We start from the raw sequence: 25123 nt of genomic DNA, 5'->3' as shown, positions 1-25123 counted from the left end.
TAGATCTTCGACGACTCTTCAGAAAACCTGTTGTCATTTCCTGTCTTCAGTGATAGACTTAGTGTGCTGGTTCTGCTAGTGTTCGGTCATCCTTAACAACTGAATGTCTTTAGAGCCTGCAAATACAGCGGTGCTAAGAGCTGAACTGCCTCTGCTCCATCCGTATGGAAAGAGGAGATAAGGCAGACAGTGCATACTGTTCTGTACATAAGTGATGTGATACAGGGCTGAGAGTGTCTCCCCCAGTGCATAAGGGGAGGGTGCAACTCTGGGGAAGCTGTGGAGACCAGTCCACCCTGGGAGTTTTAAATACTCAGAAGTATCCAGAAAAATGGCTATTCTTGTGGCTAGTTGAATACAACATAAATTGTGCAAGAGTGTGGATGGCACATGTTGAAAAGATGATAATCAGGAAGAATTCTGTTGCTCTCTAGCAGGATTAGTCTCCATTTAGTCCTTGTCTGCAGATCTCTTCTCTGCTTAGAATTAGAGTGACATCTGGTGGTCTTCTGTCTTTACAGATCATATTTAATCTGTCTTTTGTAAACATACAAGTATTAGTCTCACATTCCTTTCTAGATGTTCTACCACAGTGTGATGTATTTATACATACATGTTTAAGGTAAAGGGGTGATACTTTTTTCATGTTGGATATTCTTGTTCTGCTTACACTGGAAAATTCTGGGGACATTCAGCGCATGATTCAGAACTGGCCTACTTTTCGTCATATAAAAGAAAGTAACCTATTCTGTACGGTTGTGGAGATAATGTTGAAAATGTACAGCAAGCTTAAATTGATGCATTAATGCTACATGAACCTGCAGATCTCACCAAACAATAATGGAAGGAATGAGCTCTCTTTACAGTGGAATACAACTACAGAAGTGCCATCCTCTACCCAACTTTGGTTACTTGCCTAAAGAGAATAGGAAGACTATATCTATGAGGGCTGTTTTATTTTAGTTGCCCACTGCCAAGAGGTGTCATGGGGAAACATGGTTTTAAAGCTTTTCATAGCTGGCTTGGGTCACTGCTGCTGTATATTTCTACTTGCAGTGATCATGCCCAAACTATGAAAGGAAACACAACCATTTTATGACAAGAATCCATCCTACTGTAGAAGATACTTAAACAGGCACATTGATTTCCAAAGTAATCCTTAGGGGAGTGAGGGAAAGAGTGCCAATTGATTTGATAAAGGTACATCATGAGGCAATAGAAGTTGTGAATTTTATTCAAAACTAAGCACAGATCATTTCCTTTTTCTGCGTTGCAGGAAAAATAGAAATGCAACATTAGCAGCCTTTCTTTGACACTGAAGTTTGTTGCCTTTTGCTTAGTAAAGACATGAATCATTTTTTTGAAGTCAAGCAGGGCTTTCTTCGCTTGCCTGTGACTCTGCCCTTGCTCCGTGGTTCGCTGATCATTACTGGTTTGTTCCAAATTCTTCTTCAGGGCAGAATATAACATCACCTTGCTCTTTCCATTGTAGTAATTTGAAAGGGAAGTTCCAGCTAGTTGCAAGGCTGGAATAGAAGGGTTGCAAACCACCACTCTAGAATGACTGAAGAACAAATTACATCAAGATTTTTGCAAGAGATGAATGTGAGCAATTGAGAGGAAAAGAAACTTTAGATTAGACTGTTTAAAACTCTCCTTTTAGGTAACATCCATTTAACATTAGTAGCTAATTAGTAGCTGCCTGATATCTGACTCTTCAGTTCTTCAGTTAATGGGTGGAAGAGCTAACTTCATAAATCCACTGACACTTAGTAAGTCCCCCAGTACAGTGCCTCTTACCCTTTTTTAGCCTATGCCTCATATCAGTAAATATCATCATAATAAGGAGCTCCTGGAGAACAAAGGGGCTTCTTGCCTCATTAACTGTGCTTAACTCTTCAGGCATAAGTAAACTAAGTCCAGAGGGACTGGACCTGCCTTGCACTCTTCTCCCCAGTGAGCTTTCCCATTTCCTTCTGTCAGCACTGATGCTCCAATTATCCATGTCCTGAATGTGTTACTTTTGCAGAAAAGCAGCTTTTATCATGGGAAAATGCTGTCTGAAAACTAATAATCTTTTGAAATGGCTGGTTTCTACTCCCTGATCCAACTACTTGTGTGTCTGCATCACTGCAAGTACTGTTGCAACAGAATGGATGAAGATGCAGAGGCACAGGAAGGAGTGTGTATATGTAGTGGGGAGTATGTATATGGGATGGGAAACCTCACCTTTTGGTGGCACTGGAGTCTTAGATTGTCTTAAGCCATCTGTAGGTCAGTTTTAAGTGATGTTTCTAAGAGTTTGTGCCAAAGTTTTTGTGATAAATTCTGTGTTTCTTGTAATTAACCGGGCCTCCATATCCCAAACTCTTTACTTTTGCAAAATCACCTACTTTTGTCACAGGGAAAACTCTGTCTGAAAATCTGTGTCTGGTTCTAATACTGACTTTTCTTTCTCTCTCTCTCTCTCTCTCTCTCTCTCACTTTGTGTGTGCTTCTCTTTCCCTACCCCTGTCTTCCTATTCTCCCTCATTTTCTTTTCCCTCCTGCTTTTGGCTTGCTGGTTTGTCAGCCCCTCCTTCCTTGCTCTCTTCCCTCCTTGCAGAACAAGATGGTGAAAGGCAGCCTCAGCACAGAGCAGTCGGAGCGGGGGTGAGGGGGGAAGTGTAATCCTGGGAATGGAAATATAAGCAAGCACAGGTGAGTTGGGGAGAGTTTCCAGTTTCCACCTGCCTTCTCCTATGGCTTCTTACCTCCAGTGCCCTTCCCTGCTTCTCTGAGAGAACAAGGTGCTTTTGTGTACCTGTAGAAAAATTGTAATTACTTAAAACTTTTCTTTTTCCCTGCTACCAATCTGTTCAGGCTAGTGATTTCAGTTTTGTATTTCTGCAGTGGTACCTTCTGTTTAGTGGTGAGGGGCAAAGCTTGTTAGCTGTTACAACTGCCTGATAACTCATTATACCAGTGTGCCAGAAATCTCCTGAGGTTGCCTCAGCATATAGAGGGAGAAATAAATTAACCTTATTGGGAGCACATGACATTCCTTTCAGACGAGCATTTTGCTCTGCTTTGCAGACAGATGTGGGTGAGAGAAGATGGAAGGTGAGAGAAGTGGCCACAAATTCACAGATTTGTAGTGTTTACTCTAGTTCATTGCCTCCCCTCTCCCTGGATGTAAGGTAGGCTGTAGCTGGCCGAATGCTTCAGTCAGCTTAAGTCAGCGGGGCTGTGGAAAGCAGCAGCTCTGCTCTCATGCTCCAGTTCCCCAGCTGCTCATTTCCTCTCTCCTGCTGCATCGTTCCTTGTCTAGCCCAAGCATTCATACAGCCATGTGGTGAGCTTGGTCTGGAATTTGATTCATCTGAAACTATTTTTTGCCATGTTAGCATGTTAGGTCATTTTCCTTAATCTGATTCACTGCGTGGCTGGGCAAAAGCCCTGACACATGGAGGGAGTAGCACAGAGGTGAGAATTAGCACCAAGGAGTGGGATGAGAATGGGATTTTCTAGTGCTTGATTTCCCCCAAGTGCATTGCCATTTGATGGCAACAGGGAGGTCTAAATAAAGTATTTGGTTTCAGATTAGTTCCTGTCAGCATCTTTTTCCGTAAACTGCTGCCCAAGTAAATATCTTGACTTATTTCACTGTTCAGTTGCATTTCTTATTCAGCCTAGTTGCCTGTCTTTTTCCTGTGATCATGCAAGTGAAGTTGCTTTATCATGTGTGCTGTGTGAACTAATTATAACAATCGCCTTTCCTCCCCACATTTCTGTGCTTCCCAAGCACTTCCCTTACCTTAAAATCTTTCTTACTTTTCCAACTGAGTAACTGTGAAGTGATTTTAGTGGTATTTTCTATGAAGGGCGAGAGATTTACCAAAGAATTCTCTGGTTTTTAGTGCCATAGGAGAAGACATCTAGTGTTTGGTATAAATGCTTTGTAGAGAGACTGCTGACTTGGTTTAGCTCTGCTGTGTTCTGTGATTTTTTTTTTTGGGTCATTTTAACAGCATTCTTTATTGTTTTTAGAGTGTTATTAAAAAGTTGCCATGCAAGTAATATTAAACTTCAAAGTTCATTATTTGAGTAATTTTTTGCTTCCTTGATAAAGGTCACTGGGATTCTTTCATTTAAGCTTTTCCCTTTTCCTTAAAGTGTAAATGGTCACATAACTCATAATGTTAAAACAGGATGATAGTCTCATAGATAGTGTCTGTTATAACTGTTTTATACTACAGAATATGAAGAATTTTTTTCAGTGATGATTTTTTGGGGCATTTCTTTAAGGAGCTTTTTTAAACGTTAGTATGTCCCAGAGACTTTCTTGCAACTTTGTTTCCTGCATTATTTTCCAGCACTAACTTCTTTTTTAAGAGTGTAGTACATCATAAGAATGTATTGGTTTAAGACCCTGCAAGCTCTGGAATCTCAGCACTATGTTTACTGTGTGCTCTAGGCATCTCTTTAAGGCATCATTTCTTTTCAGCTGCACTTTTGCCTAAAGTAGTTCTTATTTAATGTCCTATTTAGCCCTCCCCCTTTTGAGGCTGACAGTGTCTTAAAGGTCAAGTTCTTCAACCTGACCTTGCATCCCAAAATAAAACCCGTGAAAATCCAAAAGATCCAGTTCTTAAAAGGAAGTTTGCTGCAGTACTGTGGTAAGTGAAGAAGTTTAGAGGAATTCTGTAGCAGTCCTGGTAGTACAGCAGCTGTCCTTCTGCCGGTCTTAGGGTAAAGATAGAATGTGCAGTTGGCTGTTAGATTATTGGGCAGTTTTAGCCTTGGTTCACCCCATAGGTCCAATAAGTTAAGAAAAATCCTGCATGCTGGATAATATCCAAGCAAGTCAGTGTATTGTGTCTCTGTTTGTTGCTTCTCTCTCCCTGAACCAGTTGTCTCTAGAACTTTTGGATCAAATCCAGATCTGGAGAGCGACTGTGAGAGAGAGTCTGGTGCTCTGGATCTTGTCCAGGAATAGGGAAGGACTGTCTGTGTGGTGAGCCTGTTTCCTCCCTGAGCCAGTGCCTAATGCTCTGGATGGACTCCAAGCATGGGCAAGCTGCAGTTGTACAGGAGCCAGAGGCAGCAACATGGCCTTGACACTCCTTCGGTGAGGGCTCACAGTTGCACAGTAATGAATACCACAAAGGTCAGCTGCCTGAACTGTCTAGGAACCTCCTTCCTTTCCTCTTTAACTATATCTCCATGGCCTACCTTTTTTTTAATATATATAAATATATATATACAAACTTGCCTCACTCTTTCTTTCCTCTTAGCCGGGCATCCCTGTACGAGGGGAATCTTTGCAGCCAAGAGGTAGGCTTGCTGGGATGTTATCTAATTGGTGTGCTAATGATCAGAACAGTGTTGGCTTCTGTATCCCACTTAGGGATCCTGGAGTTGTAATTGCCAGCTATGAACATGGATGTTGTGTGTGCTTGGAAGCGCACCTCTAATGTTTTTAACTGTTTTCCATACGTGTCACATATGTGGTGAGCTTTTTCCTTTGCACAAACTCGCTAACTGATGGGACAGGATTTATCTAAGTTACACCAAAGGGTTAATCATACTAAAGAAATAAATTGGTTCTGGGCCTCACTTAGGTTGTGGGAGAAGGGAAGAAAGGAACATATTATTTCAAGCTTTGCTTTCTTGGCTGCACAGCTTAAGGATGAGTGTGGTGGCTTTAGAAAAATGAAGTTTTAACTTTGTCTGCAGTTTCTCTTTTGAGCTAGGCCCCCATGAACTTAGATGAACTCCTGGAGTTAATTTTTTCTCCTCAGAGAATTTCTAGACATGGAGAAAGAGAACACCAAGCACTTGGACTTTCCAAAGCTTGTCTTGAAAGACATCACAAATTTAGTCCCTCCGTTAACTGTTGCCACCACAATGAGGCAATTAGAACAAAAAAGCAACAAAAATACATATTAGTTAAACTGTAATTATTTTAACTATAGCTTTATCTTTAGCTTTGTGAAATCTAGTCGTTTCAGGAACTTGGTTCCTGCAGCTGGAGTCTGATAATTTTGATATCAGTTCCATTATCTGCTACCCATTCACTGAAAATTATTATCTGATGGCTGTTTGGTGACCTGTATGAAATTATTTGGGTCCAGCCTCCAAGGGGCAGTGTTGTACTGCAGAAGTTGTCATCGCAGTTGAACTTGCTTGGACCCTTGGTTTTCAGTTTTAATGGTCATGATAAGGACTGGACGTACGCATATGGTAAATGAGCTCCCTTCTCACTGCTGGCAATAGCTGTTCTGCAAGAACATTAGGCCGTTGTGCTGGTGCAGAGAGCTCTGTCATTCTGGACCTCCTCTGTAACTGGGCTTGTTTCATTCTCTGGTGGTTGTCAAACCAATCCTTTTCACCATGCTGATTTGCTTTTAAGTACTATTCACTGTTGTGCTTCCATACATTTTTAGTCCACAAAACTTAAGAGCTCTTGGTGTTACTGCTGTGGTGTTGAGTAAGTTTCTCTGAAATTTGAGGGGGGTGTTGGTAGACTGAGGAAACGAAGCAGTCCTATATTATTGTTTTCACTTTGTTTTTCAGGTTAGGCTGTTGAGATAAAAAGCGGTGGACATTCGTGACTGAATGGAATCTCTCCCACTGTGCAGCCATGCCCCCTCTCGACGTGCCTGCCAATGCCAGCACTTCCTTCATAAATTCTTACATCACACTCAAGACTGATGACATCACAGAATCTGACCAAGGAGTCTGAACCAGCTGTTTCCATGGACACAATCTCCATAGTGACAGTGGGAAGGGGAGGGGGAAAAAGAGGAAACAGGTGGGGGGAATTAAAGAGGGAGGGATAAATATATATATATATAAAGATCTATTTTTTAGTCTTGAAAGACTTTGTTTTAAATGAAAGGTGCGCTATCCCTTTTGATGCTTTTGATTAAAGATGACAAAACCCCAGATAAATTAAAAAATCTGTAGCTAAAGTAAATATTAAATCCAAAATCAAAGGAAGGCTCTTGGAGCCTCACATTTTGTTGGAAGGAGCAGTGGAACTAGGAGTATTCCACACTGGATTTGTCTCCCTTCCTCTTGCTTGCTTTCTGACCACATTCAAGGAAGTTCAATTTTAAAAGGAAAACAAAATCACATAAGTTGTTTGTCAGGTAGGAGGAAGGCATGGATGGTTGCAGGTGATGGGCTGTTTGTACTTGTGTATGTGGGAGAGGGAGATTATCATTTTTGAGAAGCACTATTTATTAATAGTGGAAGCTTGAAAACCATCTAAAGACTTCTAGATCATGTTACTCATGAAATGAAAGGTACCTGCTGCTTGCTAAATCACACACACAAATGTACGCCTTCTGCCTGTGGGAACATCTGTTCCACGTCAGGGGGAAAAGAGTTTCTGCCCTTTGTTGTAACAACGTACGCCCCCAAAACGTTCCAAGAAGTTGCCTTCAGTTTTGAAGGTGGGTGAGAGGAGGACACTGTTTTTTACCTGCCAGATTGGGGGACGGAAAAGGTCTGAATGTTGGTAGAATCAATGTGTTCAAACTGTTTGGGAAAATCCAGTTAGCCCGTCTTTGTTTTCTGTTTTACTTTTCCAAAGGAAGGAAGAGGGAATGTCAGCTTAACAGGCTACACTATATATATATATATATTTTTTTTTGTAGATTGTGTAATTTTTAAACATTTGGGTTTAAGGAACAACAAAAAATTCAAAATTTTTTTCTTGTTAAGGCCTTAAGAAAGGGGTTAGTGCATCTTTCAAGGGTCACTCTGCCATGGGAATAAAATAGCTGTTTCACAAACAGTTTTATATAAAAAAAAGCTTAAAAAAACCAAAAAAACTAATAAACTTCATTTTAACCTTGTCTCCTTTTGTTTTGTGCGAACTTGATTTGTTTAAAAGGACAGAGAGACACTATTATCTGCTGCTTTTTGGTTTGTTTGCCTTCATCAGTTCTGCCTTCAGTGATGACCTTCTGAACTGGCCCAGCAAGAGGAAGACCACGAAAGCTTTTATTTATAAAAGCTTAGGATTTGTATGATGTTCAGGATAAAGAGCCAATGACTGGATGAATTTTCTTTTCATGTGAAGTGGTGGCATTTCACCGGTTCACTGACTTCTTTCACTATAGGATGGTAGCATATCCTGGTAACATCAAACAGTGTGATGTTTACTAGGAAGTCACTGTAGATAGGGTTCTAACCAGCATGACTTGGATAAAAAATGGAATTGATATTGTGGGGAGGGAAGACCTATTTTAAAAGGTTACGTACTGGATGCTTGCTCAACTACTCTCATTTTGGAGTATTCAGCACATAAAATATAAAATCTATGAGAGCTCATATTAAGATATCTATTTTAACTCTATTTTTAAAGATCAATTTAAAGGTTTGGGAGATAATTTGGCAGTTATTTATTTCTAGAAGTTGCTACTCTCACTGAAAAGTATTTGGAGAGAAAGGGCAGTCTTCTGCTTACTCCTTTCCCAGTAGCAGCTACTGGAGTTAGTATGTCCTTCTACATTAAGAAATAGACCTGTTGTGATATATGTCACTAATGTGTCCTGAATTGGTGCTGAAAATATTTAACTGCTGGTGTAGTCAGAAAAAAATCATTTTTAGCATAGACAATGTGATTGAGTAAATGACTTCTTTTCAACTGAATAAAAATTGTTTTTTTTTCCCTAGTGTCTGTTCTATTCTCCATGTTCTGAAAAAAAAAAAAAAGTAGTTACTGTTACTGCATTATTTATATTGGTGAAGAATCAGTTGAGTGGTACTACAACAGAGGACAGTGTGGTAAATCTGCTGAATTTGATGCTTTTGGCTCTTCACAGTGGTGTCATGCAACTGAGGGAAAAGGTGTTTGGGTATTTGGGAGGGAAAGGGTCAGAGGTTTTCCTTGTGGGTGCTCATGGCTGTTGTGGAGACCCTAACTTCTTGTGCATCTTGGTTGAAAAGTAGTAGGAGTCATGTACAGCAAATAAATAAATGATATCACACTTGACTCCCTGACAAATATTTCTCATTGGGAAGTACTTTCATACTCCTCAAATCGACTACCGCTTGGCCAGCTGTCAATGCTGTTGTCAGAGGAAGGGATGTGTTCTCCAGCAAAGGTCTTGCAAGTTGGTCATATTTGGGGTAATAGAGCCTTCACAGAAATCAGCTGTCAGGATTCTCTAAAACCAGGCCAGGAGGAATTTAAAACAATGCTTAATGGTTTCTTGGGGAGAACTTGGAAATGACCCAGAGCAGTCATAAAATCCTCTTGGAAATAAGAATTTCTTTCAGATCAAAAAATATAAAGTGCCTGAGTAGATTTTGAAATCCATGTACAAAACATTTACCAGCTTGATTCTGCAAAAGCAATTTGTTAATGATAATTTGCTTGATACTATGGATACCTCAAATTAGAAAGAAAGAAAAAATTTGGAAATCTTGTCTAATTTAGATCTTGTGGAGCAGAAATGACCCATAGCAGAACTTTAAAACATGGAGACTGTATAAAGAAGAAAATCAGTGGCCCGTCAACCACTTGGAAATTATTTGTTTGGATGAGGAAATGAACTAGCGACAGCTTGGACAAGATGGATCATTTTCAAAATGTTTCTCCATGCTATCTACTCTCACCAGGATCTCTGAAAGGAAAGTGTGGGCTAACACCAGCTTCCTGGGAAATTTAAGTGACTGTTTACCAGCGTTTCTGAAGTGAGTGGCAATTGAAAAGAAGATTCTGATGACTACCCTGAGTGAGTCAATCCAGTAATTCTGCTGAACATGGTCAAAGAAAAAGATGAAGCTTTTTCATAAAGGATATACAAGACATCAATATGGGCTGATCAGGGTTCAGCAGAGGCTAGAAGGATAAACAAAATTCTCACAGGAATTGATTGAGAATCTGGATACACATAATCAAGCATATCCTGATACCAGGAGCTACTGATTTATTCATTGGAGACTTCTGCCCATGACATCTACAGTTGAAAATCCAAAACATAGGCTGCTGTGGAGTTTATGGTGGGGTTGTGCAGCACAGAAGAAAGTAGCCACAGCCACCGCTGCAAAAGGTGGTGGCCATCCTTGATAATCTGTGTATCACATAGCTGTGATTGGGGATTTTACCTGGATTTACAATGTTCTTGAACCTTTTGAATCAGTATTAGAACAAGCCAAAGTGATGATGTGTAGTGGTATTGAGACAAAAAACTGTTAGAGCTTCAGAGCAGAGCATGATGGAGTGCCACAAAGAAACTCTGTACATCTAATTCAGGGAATCCAGCTAATGCCAAGCTAAAGAACATTTTTGGTGGGTCATGTGTTTTAAAAAAAAAGTTTGTCATGTATGGGCAATTAAATGACAGCTCTCATATTTTGACTTTTTAATACGCAATAGGAAGTGTTATGTATAAGAGATGTAGAGAGTCAGGGTATGTGAAGAAAGGTAATATGTTTAACTAACTAGTACAGTTAGTGGGGAACACTTTGGGGCTGAGTAGCTTTCTAAATTATCATGGCTAATAACAGTGTTATTACAGCAGGAATTATGTATGCCATCTTGAGTGCTATGGTTGTATTGGACATACTAGAAATACTTGGTAGAGGGATACAGAATTGATTTGTCTGACCTAGTCCCTGGCTATAAGAATGGCTGGGAAAACACACACTTCTGTCTAAAAATGTGGAAAACTGGGTTGAAATATCAGACCGTTAGAAGCAGAACAGAATATTTGGATGGTCGAGGGTGAATAACTCAATCATTATTGGTAGGGATTTTTTTTTTTTGGTGGTTATAAGTTGTGTGTAAAATAACAGGAAGCGTACAGATAATCCAGATCCAATTACAGATCTAGAAAATAAGATATAGTTAAGGTTTTGTGGCTCTACTAATTTTCCTATGAGAAGTTGCAAGTCTAGTTACAGTCATCGTTTTGGGTTAGTAGGAGAAAATGAGTGCTTGAAACTTTTGAGACAAGATCTAGAGAGTGCGTAAGCTGTTAAAATATTCTTTATCATGAAACAGATGAGATTCTTTTTGATCAGGGAATATTTCCACCAAACAGTGGAGTTTTTTCCTGTTTTGTTTTGATTTTTTTAAAGATAGAGCTACTGCAGTATAATGTGAATCAGAGAATTTGTCAATAAAGGCAGAGGGCAAAAGTAGTTTTTAGAAAATTGTGGGAGATCAGTAACTTTCAGGTACTTTCCCTGTTGTGTTGCATGCCAAAGATACTTTGGCTAATGCACATCACTGAAAAATCACTTCCATACCTATATCCTGTATTACCAGCTGCAAAACCGAACTATACAATTTAGCTAGCGAACAGTCCAATACTTTTGAAATTCTTATGTAAGTTGTGAAAGTGCCCTGAGTTGAGGATCACCATCCCAGAGAAGTGGGATGTCTTGTGATTTGCCAGCTGCACATCGTAAATGTTATGGTCAAGGTAAAGTGTGAACTTTTACTTACAATCTAAAGATCAGTGAACCAGTCGCTGTAATTAGTTCTACGCGTGTGTATTTTATTTTTTGCTCTACCTGTGTTTTTGGTCAGATGCAAAAGGTTCTGTCATCCAGCTAAAAAGTTAACAGGATCCTTACAGAGTCTTTTCATTGGAACTCATTTCTTAGGCGGGACCAACATGCTAGTTAAGGCTTTTACTGGAAAGTGTCTGAATGAGAAAGCACTGCTTGTTTACTCACTCGGTTCATGGGGATGTATCAGAGCCAGATGACTTCCCCCTACACTCCACCTCTAGAGGTTTCTTGTAATTCATTGCTTTACTCAGTTTTAATATTATGATCCCAAAATTTTGACCTTATCTGGCTAGCTTTAGAACTGCTGATCTTTCTCAACAGCCCTAGAGAGGGCTATCTCTGTCCAAATAATTTAAAAAAGAAAAAAGTACTCACTTGGCTCATAGCAAACTGTTAACGTGCTGTGAAGGAAATCTTCCCTTCTGTCTGGGCGATCAGGATTCAAACTGAGTGCATACTCTTCTGCATGATAAAACCTAAATGCACATACTACTGTACACAAACATACTCAGTTTATCTATAAATAATGCATGCAGTATGTCACTAGCTTTTCATTTGTAACTAGATGGGCTAACACCTAAACGTGGAGGCGACAGCGGGTTTGGAGGTGAGTGCTCCCTGGCTTTGAGGTATATCATGACAGTGGTCCTCCTGAGTTTTATTGAAATTTCTTTTCAGTGTCACGTATTTTAACGGGGAGCAGCAAGAATGTCAGAAAATTTCTGGGAAGGAGCTGAGAGGCACTCTGCCTTTATGCTAAAGTATAATATTGTAAAGATGAGTCAGCATTGTATAGCACCTGGATTCACATGGGTTGAAGCCAATTTATCAAAGAAGCATCACCACTTCTAATAATTTTAAAGGGGAAAAGTCTGTACACTTTTTAGCCCTTGTATTAGGAAAACAAAATTGAACTTCCACCTAAGTTCTTGCACCTCAGATGTGTTTCTGTCTCAGAAAAGAGGTGGAATCACTAGATTTTTACACAGACTGTAGAAAGAAATGTTCACATTATTTTGAGGACTGTTGGAATTACAGTGAATAGATATTTACCTGGATTCTGGGTTGTAATAGTGTCTAATTCTTCTAGTGCATTTTTTTAATCAGTTGATCTCAGAGCACCTTACAAATAAGACAAATCTCAAGGTACCAGTTTACAGTTGGGAGGTAAGTACAGAAAAGCAAACTTAAATTTATTTTTCAGTGTTGTATGATGAAATTAGGAATTGGCAGGTGGAAATGGATCTAAAAAAGTCAAGAAGGGACTGCGTGTATACACAGAACAAAGTGTGTAATTTAATTTAACACTTCTGTTTTATGTAATATCTTTGCTGCTCTTAAAAGCAGCATAAGGAGGTTATTGTATAGAATGGATGTTACAGCTTATTTATTTAGTTGGTATCCTGTTGTGGCTAAAACTTCTGAGGAGTAATTGATAACTTTACAGGTGACTGATAGCATAACTATAACTGACAATTTAGAAATGAAACCAAAGAGCTTCACTCTGCAAGAAAATTAGCATTGCTTGTGAAACACAGTTGAAGACATTTACAGCAACCAAAGTAGAGCCCATACGGAATGAATTTTGCGGACTCTTAAGAGATGTCCGGAGTTGTTTAAGGTTCTTCTCCAATTACAAATGTTCATGGCTTCACAGGATAGAAAAATAACTGCCTATGCTGGGTGGAAAAAAGGAAATATTTTCTGGAGCCATGAGGTGAAAGTGAGCATTTGTAGCCTTAAAAAGGGCATTTATGGCTACCGTATCACAGTCTACTTCTATTACAAAACTCATTTTTATTAGGAAGAAGGTTAATGCATTGCTACAGAAACACAGACTTGAAAAAGATGCTGTTACAGCAGAAATACAAGTACTCTTTATGTCGAATATGAGCCAAGGACTTAGCAAATATCATGTTTGTGGTTTATTGCTTCAGAAGAATAAAGAAGCTGTATCTTTTGGACTATGTAAAATTGTTGCAGTCTAGAAGATGAACAAATTAGAAGAGGAAATCATTAAGGTGTAATGATCAGCAGCAGGAATTACAGACTGCCAATAATTGGAACAAATTCTGCTTTGCAGGTGATCTTTTGAAGCATGACACATTTGCCTCAACCGCAGCATAAACCCCAAATTTCATGGGTTCTACCTCTGAGCCAAGGGTCAGCAGAGCAGCTTTGTGGTACAAAGTTCCTCTCACAGATTCAGCCTTTCACAAGGGGACTAAAAATGTGAAAAAGCCATGAAGCAATAATAGGTCAGTAGAAGAAATCATGAGAAGTTTGCTGTTGAAGGTCCTTTTAGGGAACTGTCAGACATGAGAGGAGGAGATCTGAGACCACTGGAAAGGCAACTGGAGGTCTGGAGTCCTCAGTGGTGGAAGTGGCTGCTCCTGCTGACTTTTTCTGCTTGAAGTTGCATGTGTCTTAGTTTTGGAAGAACAGTCTGGATATGTACTATACCAAAATTAATTCCATGCCATTTATTATACTACATAATGACAGGCTCTGAAATCTGTTCTTTAACACAGAGCAACCATTCTGCATCCAATGGTAGTTCCATAATAGAGGACAGACTCCGTTTTGCGTAAAAGGGGAATGTTGACCTAGTCATCTGGGTTTGTTTGTCCTTCTTCAAAACATGCATACTTTGTCCTCGTTTTCTACCTCCAGTCAATAGCAACCCACAGAAAATGTGGAAAGGGAAGGTTGATTCAGTGCCTGCTTAGCAGCTGTCAGCAGTGTCAAGAGAGGCCAAGGACTGAGCAAGTCTTAGGAACTGGTCCTGCCCCTCTAGCATGGAAATGGGTATATGAAGGCTGAGAAAGAATGTGCATTTATGCGAGATTTCTAAATCAAAAACTTTTTATTTGCCCCAGGGAGAGATGTCAGTTTTCTAGGGTCTCACTTATTGCCTTTGATCTAATTAAAAGAGTTGACTGAGACAGGGAGATATTTGCAGAGAAGTCTCTGCAATTTGTAAATCTCACCATTTCAGCAGAAGGAGAGCTTTGCCCCTTTTTTCTTTTTAGCATTTATTGGAGTTCCTTTGAATTTGAGAGTACCTGATCATGAGTGGCAAAAAAAACAAAACAAAAAACCCTTCCTGATCTGTAGGTGTTTAATGATGTGTCTTGTAGAACTATTCCTTTATTCTTTACAACGCAAAAGAAAGGAGCAGTTTGGGGGTTGTTTGAACAGCCTTTCAATCCAGCAATTTGCAACAGCCACCTAACCTACCTCTTTCTTCTCCAGGTACATTAAGGAAACACAATTTTATGCTTTTTAAGATTGCATGTGCTTATCCTTTTGATCTGTAGTAGTAGAGTAATTGTGTAATGACATTTATTTGTAAATATATGAATATAGGTGCTCAATAGCTGAGGAAAAGTGATGAAAAAATTTTTGTGTTCATTCACCAGTTTATATAACTTTCACTGGAAGTGCTGATAAGAATCCACACAGCTATGGTCCATAGTGAGCTCAGGGGACACTTGGACAACTTAAAGGTTGCAGTTCAAAATTTCCCACAGGAGACTGTGCCTCTGCATAAGCAAACAAGCAACATTCATGAAAGAAAAAAATTGGTCCTTGCAGTAAGCAGTATTTGTACCTTCAACATATTGATAATGAGTCAAGCCACAACTTCATAAATACATGTCCTTGAAATGAGCTTCCAACAGACACACAATAAAGCAAGTCCTTTTCAAGGACAGAGTAGGAACTAACTCCTGTATTTCCTCTTTGTTTTTACTCCTACATTAACTGACAACAATTTTATTAAGTTGATTTCCACTGCAGGCTTCGTGGATCGTGCCTAGTAATTGTCAAAGACAATTACAAAAAATCCCTAGTGGTTTTGAAAAGCCTTGTGACACTAATATTCAAAAAGCACTTGAGAGTTCATAATAGGTGCAAACAGGCTTAATCATTTTTATCTTTGATTACAGAAGTCTTTGTAAGACTGCATTGTTCTTCACATTTTTCCAGGTAATCTTTTATGTTGCTTTTAGATAGTTTGTGTATTTCTCTTGCACAGTAGTACTGATATTACTGTCAGCTAGCTCATCCTATTTCACATAATTCATGTTTGAGTCACTCAAAGGTTGTGTTTTGGAATTATAGCCCAAAGGATTTTAGGCTAAAGGAGCTCAGATTTCCCAGCCCTTCATCCCCCCCTGAGGTGAGACCAAGAGTGGCTGTGGTTGGTCTCACTTCCTCCCAAGGCACAGAAATCCACAGCACCTACAGGCTCACCCAAAGGTTACCTTCCCTCAAACTCATAGCTATTTCCATGTTGTTACACTTAAGCAACTTCTAAGTTGGCTTTTTGGCATATCTTTTGTCTTCATCATCCAAGCAATTCTGAAGCTCTCAAGTTCTTCAGTTCTTCCTTCCTCTTTTTTTTGGTAATAGAATCAGTAAATTGATTCCAGACTTCTTCAGCTTTGCTTTTTTTTCCCTAAATTGAGGAAATCTTTTCTCAATTGCTTCTTCAAGGTATACCTGTTCTATATCAAGAGTTAAATAAAAATTCAAATTGCATCTATGATCTGGAATCCCAGTTAACAATCGCAACTCTTACACGTGAAGTCTTTGCCTGTCATCCATACTTGCTGCTTTTTAAAGCTCTTTGGAAATACTGTCATTATACAGTCATAGAATAGATTCAAAGGTACCTCTGGAGGTCTCTGGTCCAACTTTCTGCTCAAAAAATACCAACCTCAAACTAGCCCAGGTTGCTCAGGGCCTTGTTTAGTTGATTATTGAAAGTCTTCAAGGATGGAGAATCCACAGCCTCTCTGGGCCCCTGTTCCAGTGCTGAACCAGTCTCATAGGGTAGTTTTTTTCCTTGTATCTAGTCACAATTCCCTTTGCTGCAACAGGTGACTGTTGCCGCTTGTCCTGTCACTGTGCTATTGTGAGGAGTCCTGGCTCCATCTTGCTCACCAACGCAGCAATTCCTGATGTCATGACAAGTTAGGGCAGTCAGGCTGTGTGGATCCCTGAAAATATTTAGCAATGTTTTTAATCCTGAAATACAGCATGCCTGCTGGGCTTTAGTGCAGCTGTCCAAAGCAGGGAGGGGTAGTTCAAACAGCAGCAGGTGGTTTTTCTAAAGCTGGTTCCAGCAGGGAGCAACTTCTCCTTGCAGTGAACTGCGCCTTGTTCATTCCTGCTGCAGCCAGGAGGACAGCGAGTGCAGACCGCTTCCTAGGTGAAGCCTTCAGAAAAGAGTTATCAGAGCCTCTGTCTTCAAAGCCCTACTTCTTCCTGCAGTTTCCAATGCAGTTTCAGAATTAAACTCCCTGCTTGTTCCCTGCTTGCTTTTTTTCTTGTTTGATAGCAAACCTTGATATTCTCTAGAGACCAGAGGTCTCCAGCCTGACTTCACTTAAGCCCATCCTGCTTAAGAGAAACGGGACCGAAATCCCACTCCAAGCACATCACAGAGCTGTCAGATGGCAGCCACTTTCTGTTGTGCTAGCATGGACACTCCTCCAACTAGCGCCCTATTTCCACCTTGGGGTAGAAACTGTAGGTCTCAGCCTCTCCATTGCGTAAACTTCTGGCGTGATGCAAAATTCATCCTGAGGTGTTGGGTATGAAGGAGTTTACATTTCATTTTCATATTCCCAATCTGACTGCCTGCTCAGTTCACACTGGCTTTTTAATCATTGCTGCCTTCCACTCTTTGGTCTTTCAGTCTCTGCATATGATCTTTACCCATCCCAGGACTGCTCTGTGCTGTGCTTTAGACGTTTAAGAACTGTGTAGTGCTGCCACCTTAAGGCTTTTTGAGGAGATACTCCAAACAAAAAAACGAGGAGTATTAGAGACGAGGAGAATTGCGGCCTGACCAAAGGACATTTGTAACTGTTTGAGGAGCGGCTTAAAGCTGTTACTCCATGCTAGTTGAACTCTGTGACTGCTCTGCTAGTTCGTATGGAAAAATATACAGGGGTTTCAATTAATTTCCTAGCATGCAGATGTCGATTTTACAGGCTGATGATAAACCATCCTTGGTAATCTGCATGGCAAAGACAGAGTGGATGGGCCAGAAAATTAAAGTTTCTATCAGAGTAAATATTTGCAGCATGTGCCTTTGTCAGGGGCAGGCGCAGAGAAAGGTTGCCCTGCTGCATGTGCTCTGCACCCTCCATAGGGTTACCCCAAAACTCCCAGCTCGATGTTGGTTTTCATCAGCTCTCAGCAACGTATAAGAGATGCAAATGGGTTTATGTATTGAATTTGCACTCTGACCACTGTTTGATGACAAATTTTATTGTTCATTGACTTCATTTCTCATATGATCTGCAACCTTTTCACCTCTGTTGTGCTCCCTTGTTTAAAAGAAACTGCATCATGTTACTCAAAGAGTGGGATACCTGTTTGGTTTCTTGTAGCACGTCCCCTCGGAGATTGCAACAGGCACTGCTGGCCTTCGGATCTGAGGAGACTTCCAGGGAGCAAGTGGCTGCACAAAGGCAGTGTGGTCAGTGGGGCTCTCACACCTGCAGAAGACCCTTTGGCAGGGGCTGGGCAGCTGCTGCTTCTCTCGCTCATCCCCCTGGAGAACGTCAGCAGCAGGCTGTGACTGTAAGGACCAAGGCAGCCCCTTGGCTCTGTTTCCCAAGAGTGCAAAGGATGGTGGGATTAATCTGTGTTGAAGCTGTGTCATGACAGGAGATTTATGAGAGTTGCACATGAAAACAGCTAATATTAGAAAGAGATGTTGAATTTTGAATCCTGATTGCAAAGGGTATCCTAGCATTAGGCCTTAATTCAAAACACAGTGAAGACAAATCAGAAAAGCCTTAGACTTTGGAATAGGCAATAAAGAGTATACAGTAATTAAAAATGTCCTTAGGCCTTTCCATGTTTCTGGATGTGAACCAGTATGTCTTATCCTGGAGTAACACAAATCAGAAAGGAGCTGTAAGAAGGACTTAATGGACATAAAATTGTGCCTGTAGCCAGTAGATAGGAGGACGAAGGTTTATTTTCTCCTTGTATGGCATGGCTTTTGAAATTTCCAAGTTTTTAGTTTTTTAAGTAAGCCAACATTTAAAAGTCATTACCACCAAAATGGTCATTTTTTTCCTGTCTAGGTCAGGAAAAGTGTGTACAGTTCTGGTATTCTCAGTGGTTCACCAAAGTCTTGTTCTGAGATGGCTGCGAGTGTGAAGTCCAGCAGACATGCCTGCAGGAGCTATGAATTAGTGATTTTAGAAAACTGTTACCTCTCTGTGGGTGGGGGAGATCATTTATGTCAGAATGCAGCTCTCGTGGATTTTGGTGATGAGCTTCGGGTTGTGTTGTTGGGAGGAGGGGAGCAGAGTCCCGCTATTGGCAGCCCAGACTTCCTGCGTTGTTTCTCTCCCGTTAATCACTTGCAACTTGGCAACATTAAATTAGCATCCGTTCAGTCCATAGGTCAGCTTAAAAAAATCCAGCTCAAAATACTGTCCTTTCCTTTGCCTCTTGGTATTCATTGCAGCCACTGCCTCTGGTCCTTCTCCCCTCCCTAGAAAAGATCACTGCTTACAGATACTTCCTCTGTAGAAAGAGTGTTGGGTAATTTTGTTGATGCAATGTTTTCAACACAGAAACTCAATTACACAGTGCAGGTGTGACTACAGAAAATATTAAAATGAACCTAGAAAAATAAACTTGTTCCTAAGGTGTTATGTCCAGGTGCTATGAACATGTAGCAACTCCTATTGGCAAAATTAATGTACAGATGATTTACAATGGAGTACCAAAAGGTAACCAACAAGATAAACACTTCATATTAAGATCTTGCCTGCATTTTCATCATTTCTAATTTCTATTTCACTCCACATGCTCCCACTGTTATTAATCAAACTGTGAGCTTGGTTGGGCCAATGTTCAAATCAAAACACTCATTCAAGATTTTCCTAATCACAAAAAAATAAAATACACATTCTGAGTTCCAGTGCGCATGCTGATCTGTGAAGTATAAGCTATCATTAGGACCACGATGCAGAAATCAAACATAAACAACCTGTTTCACTGTCATATTAACATGCAGGAATCTTTTATATTTCCAACACACTGATAAAAAACTTTTAAAGGCTTACTTGTATGTAAGCCATTGTTTACAGTGACATGAAAAGTGCAGATAAAAACATTTAAAATTGCTAATGAGAGCTTGACACTGTCTTATTCATGAAAATGGCAAAATAATAAACTCTGTACTTTAACAAAAAGCACACTATGCTGAAGTGATTAACACAGGTTATAGGTCATCAAAATTGTATGCTTGAGTATTTTAATTTTCAGCATATTTAATAATCATTTGGGCAAAAAAGCTGGGATGAATGCGTATTTTATTTTTACTGTTAAAGTGCGGCATTATTTATAGTGTGCTAATAGAATTGACTTAAGTTCTTCAAACCATCTTCTACTCATTTAATGAACTGCTTGACAAAGGCCAGAATTCAGTAGCTTGTGAATTGCTTGGCAGAACAATCACCAGTCTGTATCCAGTGAACAGTAGTTACATTTTCTCACTCATTTAAGCCTGGACTGCCAATGCATTTGCTGTTGCTGGGCATAGTCTGCTCTCCAAAGTGTACTGTCTTTTCTGCTGCTTTCTTGTCTCCTTGGATTTCCCCACTGGTCGCTACTTTTTCTGTATCTTATCATGAATTTCTGCCCCTTGAAGATCCTCGTGTGGCTAGGAGTAATATAGGACCACAGAGATTGTTGGATGCAGTCCCCTGCAAATTGACACTGATCGTCTATTTGGCTGGCAGTGATCCTGCACAAAAAAGTCTTGTCATCTTCTCACCCAAAATCACCCAAAACAAGCAATAAGAGATGTCTCTGAGATCAGAGGAAGGACTAATAGAAACTTCAAATGTTTAGTATTGGTGGTTCAATTCTCTGAGCAGGATTATCAGTTGAAAGGTTGTGTTTGGAAAATATCTTAAATGTCATTAAAATAAAGAATTTGTGTTGGTTTGCTAATGAGCAAGGCCAGAGGCATATTTTGCTCTTTAGAGATTGCCAGGAGAAGCCACATGGTATTTAGTGGTTTGAGGAGGATCCTTCTGTAGCCTGGTGTTAGCCTATTGCAGGGCCGGAAAACTCTCCAGTTGGGATTCCCTGTAGGCTTCCTGCTGGGCCCATATTGCCTCTTGCTGCGGCAGTGGGAACCCCATACCCCAACCCTGAACCTGTCACGCCATTGGCATGTTGATGATGTGCCCAAACTGCAGGTATTTTCCATCACCAGACAGATGTGTGCCCAGTCACATGGCAGAGAGTGCCCACATTTGGTGCTACATAAATCAATAAATAGCTATAGCAAACATCCAAGTTTGTGCAAACTAACTGGCTCTGCATTCACTATCCTTTAAACCTTGGGGAAAAAAATGCGGTGTCACTTCTGCCTATAACTTTTCTGCTGGTGCCATGGAGGTCGGTCTGCATCCAAACTGGCTAAGGTGAATCCTTGCGCTGCTTTTCCTTTTTCTTTCTGTCAAAATGGTGACACTAAACTTACCTGCTTGTCCAGGTATCTTGTATTCTTATCCTTGCAGTGGATAATACTGTGCTTTGATTCATACTCATGTCTGATCATGCACCATACTGTTGATTCAAATACTGAAATGCCTCTAAAGCTCTGGTTCATATAAATTATGCCCTGTGAGAGAATCAGACCACTGCTAATTTAGAGCCCAGTTTGCTCAGAGATTTGCTTGTGTTTGATGTCCTACATTTTAGTTACCTGTGGGGCAAGGGTCCCCAGGCTTGCGGGCCACTGCACATGCGGGAGGTTCTGCGGGGCAGATACCTGCTATTGCTTATCTGTACAGACCCAGCACAACAGGGCCCCAAACTAGGGATGGCACCACTGTTTCTATAGGATCTATCATATTTACAGGAATTAGTGTAAGGCAAACATAAAAAAAGATGATTGTGTTTGAGAAGCTAACACCTGCACACATTATTATACAGGGAGAGGTCAGCTAACACAAGTATCATGCTATCAGTAATGATCATTGCAGAGTGGCTGGTAGGTATCTTACTAGCTTTTTGGATAAGGTTAGTAAACTCAGTTAATAAAACTCAGGTTAATAAAATACCTCCTGGAGGTGTTTTATTTTGCTGACAAAAATAACATAAAATATAACAATAACAAACCAGAGTACACACATGCAGCACTTTGGAGCTGTGTGGACCTACTCATCCCATGCAAAAGTGGTAGCACAAGGGGAGAAAAGGGATCCTGAGCTGATAGAAAGCATGTGTTTGTAATGTTGAAAATGGCTGCATAATTTAAGGCAAAATTATGGCATGCACCAAAATAAGTGCTACTGCATCACTTTGAGCATATGCCTAAACAGATCAAGTAGATAATGTGACACTTTCTATCAGAACAAGAATAATGTAGACTACTCAGATTTCAGAGCCAAAAAGTCTCCCTTCAGGATGTATGATTGTATAAAGGTCAGATTAATTATTCTTGGTACAATAAAAGGTACTACATGCTCTGTGCTGTCTGAAATTGGCAACTCTTGCTTGAAGAGCAATATACCTACAAATATTGTTTCCACACAGAGGCAGATACTCAAACTTTTCATTATTTTGAATAAAGCTCACTGCATTTAAAATAGATTCTTGAAAAAAAATCAATGGTGAAATAGATTTTAAAATGGAATTTTTTCATCAAAAGTCTAGACTGGGTCTGTCAGTTCTATGGCAGACAAAACACCCTATTAAAATCCAGGTGATGCTGATGGTTGATTTTGCTTTGCTAGTATTGTAGGATTTGGCCCAGTTGATTTTCTAATTCTTTGTCCCTTGTTTTTTCAGTTTAAAATTAAACTCTCTTCTGCACTGATCCATAAGAATGCTAGGATGGGCACATGATACAACCAAAAGTGTGGGCTGGGCTGTTATGGGGGTGTCATTTGCCAAATAGTGAGAAGAATTCAAGGTTTTGGTTTTGACATAACAAGGCCTGGAAATCTTAGAGACAACTAAACCCAGTTCTGTTCTTGCTGACCATGTCCTGGTCTGAGAATAAGTGAGTTCTGAGCACTCTGCTGAAGAATTCCCTCCCTCCAGGCAGAGGTTACAGGCTCAAGGATGTATTTAAACCTGTACTTACCCACTGAAGACTGGCCTACTTGAATAGTAAGTACCTTCACAGATACTGGTCACCTTAAGGGTGGAAAAAATGGGCCTAAGGACTTGGTCCACTTAGTTAAAAGTCCTTGAATTTCTTCAGGCCCCGAAGCTGACTTTAGCGATGGTTGGACCAAAAATCAGTGAGCCAAAAATGAACAAGATTTGTAGGACTAAATATAATGGCTTTTGCCTGAAGCTGGCACCCAGAGAATAAGAGTTTATGGTGTATGTCCTGAGCATATTTTAGCTTGACTTTGTTCCTGCTAGGCTGAGCTGTGTTATGCTGGTTTATTTCTTCGTACAAGCACCTATCAGCTGTAGAGAACTGGAGTTGACATTTCAGTAAAATCCAGCTATGAGACTGGTGCCAGGTCTTCAAGAAGACACACAGTTTGGTTCCAGGTCTGTTTGGATTTCAACTTTATAAAGAACTGCCTAAAGCCCAGCCAGGGAGCATTTCTCTTTTCAAGCTCTGATCTTATGGGAAATGCATCCTATGGGCCTAAAGAGAGAGTGACTGTGCAGATGCATCAAGGCACTTGCTTCACTGCCCAGAGTAATCCAAGTGCATAAGAAGATGGCCAAACCCTTATGATATTGGGGTCCTGACAGAAAGGTGGTGGAGACACTGCTGCTCCAGTTCGGCTGTGCTAGCTGAGTGGACTGCAGCATTCAGGACATGGTGGTAACAGAGACAAAGAGTCTGGAAGCAGGGAGAAGCTCTCACAAAAGCTCAGGTCTGAGGAGCTTTGAGAAGCATTCAGATACCATACAAGTAGAAGGTAATTTCTTATAGCTATCCTTCACAATGACCTTAAAAAGCCATCTTTTTAATCCCAAATGAGAGAGAAAAGGGACCCAAGAGGAACTGGACTGTGTGCATATATCCAGGCAATGTTTCCCAGTGTTTTGCAGTACTTTTTGCTGCCCTGGGTGGTTTGTGATGAGGAGGTGACAGTGAGTTCAACTGCAACACCTACTACCAGTGCTCTCCCAAGGGATGAATGGCAGGAAGTCTTTAGTGTCACAATAAATGACATGATTTTGCAGAAACTTTTTGCCCTCACAGTTGGAGCAAACACAACCACCAAGCCAGTAGGAAGGCGATGTGAATGGAGACATTCAATTGTACGTTTATTAATCCAAGAAAATTGTAGCACCAAGTACATTCTATAAATCATGGGAAACTTTTGCCTCTTTTTAGCTCTTCATTCGGAGATGTATTGAGCACATGCAGCTCTGAATGCTTTCCTGGCAAGCAGGGGATGTTCAGAATCCATCCGAAATAGGCTAATGAGCTTATAGTCAAAAGAGAAAGAATTATCACTCATTTATCTATCTATTTAATTTCCTGAAATCTGACTTACCTACTAGGAGATAATATCACCCAGGGTTATTCTGTGCTGATCCTGAGTTCCGTGAGCATAGGAGAGAAATGCAGTTCTCTCTTTAGCAATATTAGCTTCACCTTTTATTTTGATTCATAAATAACAGAATTCAGGACCTAACTGTGAAAAAAAACATGGCATCCCCAGCTATGTCTCCAGGATGTGGAAAGAGCAGCAAATACTCACTGTGAAATGCTCCCTGTATCAAAAGAAAAAGATCAGAATTAGAGTGTTTCCTGTAACAACAGAAATTCTTCAAACTAACTTTTTGTTTTATCTTTTTTTAACCCCTTTTCTGAGATCTTTGCAAACTTGCCTCTTTGCTGCATAATAATTTCTGTATCAGTCCTCATGAATGTACTTTGCACCTAGATTTGTAGATGTTTTAACACAGCTAGGTAAACAGCACCATTAAACACGAGGGGGAAATTGAGATACCAGCTAGGTGAGTGCCTGTCTCTAAGTCACACATCAAATCAATGACAGAAACTAAATCAAGATCTTTTGTCTCTAGACTTAAGAAGCCTAAAGTTAGGCTTCTAAACCTGTTTTTAATTGTCTCATTATTTTGAAGGATGCCCCACCAGTCTCACACTTTAGGAAAGCAGGATGAGTTTCCCCACATTGATTTAGATGCACTTCTCACAAACCTGCCCCTCCCCAAAACAGGATTTTAGCCAGGATCTCTGTCCAAAATTTCCCTGGATGCTCCTGTTACAACAAAGCAAGCCCCCATAATATCTGTACTAAAGCAAAAATGAAAAGAAAAGCAATATATTCTCAGGTCTTTGGAAGCTTAAAGAACAAGGCATGAAAAACAGCAGCTGAGAGAAATCAACAGCCTATGGTATTGGGGGCATAAGTCATATTTTTCTGACAGTTTCACAGGAAAGTGTGAGTGGAGGCAGCTGCTTCTGTTCCTTTCCTGCATGAGCAGGAGTTTTCCAAGAGTTCAACCAGACCACATAGGTTTAATAGTATTTTTAGTAGGCATTTTGGACCAGTGTTATTACCAGGATCAGGGGCAAGGAGCACTTTGCTTCATTATC

At 40.2% G+C, this 25123-nt stretch overlaps 1 protein-coding gene across 3 annotated transcripts in view; it reads left to right on the top strand.

Annotated features, from left to right (window-relative positions):
• TCF20 (transcription factor 20) overlaps window positions 1–8669 on the top strand; it is a 130227-nt gene extending 121558 nt beyond the window's left edge. For 2 of the 3 annotated variants that reach the window (XM_067310913.1, XM_067310919.1), the window contains exons 5-6: window positions 2573–2700; window positions 6559–8669. In XM_067310913.1, the coding sequence (XP_067167014.1) occupies window positions 2573–2656 (84 nt within the window). In that variant the 3' untranslated portion in view covers window positions 2657–2700; window positions 6559–8669. The remainder of the gene's footprint in view (window positions 1–2572; window positions 2701–6558) is intronic. The other variant, XM_067310924.1, reaches the window with a different exon arrangement.
• Window positions 8670–25123: the final 16454 nt, after the last annotated feature.

The sequence above is a fragment of the Apteryx mantelli genome, chromosome 1 (genome assembly GCF_036417845.1).
Source record: "Apteryx mantelli isolate bAptMan1 chromosome 1, bAptMan1.hap1, whole genome shotgun sequence".
Taxonomy (NCBI): Eukaryota; Metazoa; Chordata; class Aves; order Apterygiformes; family Apterygidae; genus Apteryx; species Apteryx mantelli.
The sequence above is the reverse complement of the archived record's forward strand: the minus strand, read 5'-3'. Positions and strand labels throughout refer to the sequence as shown.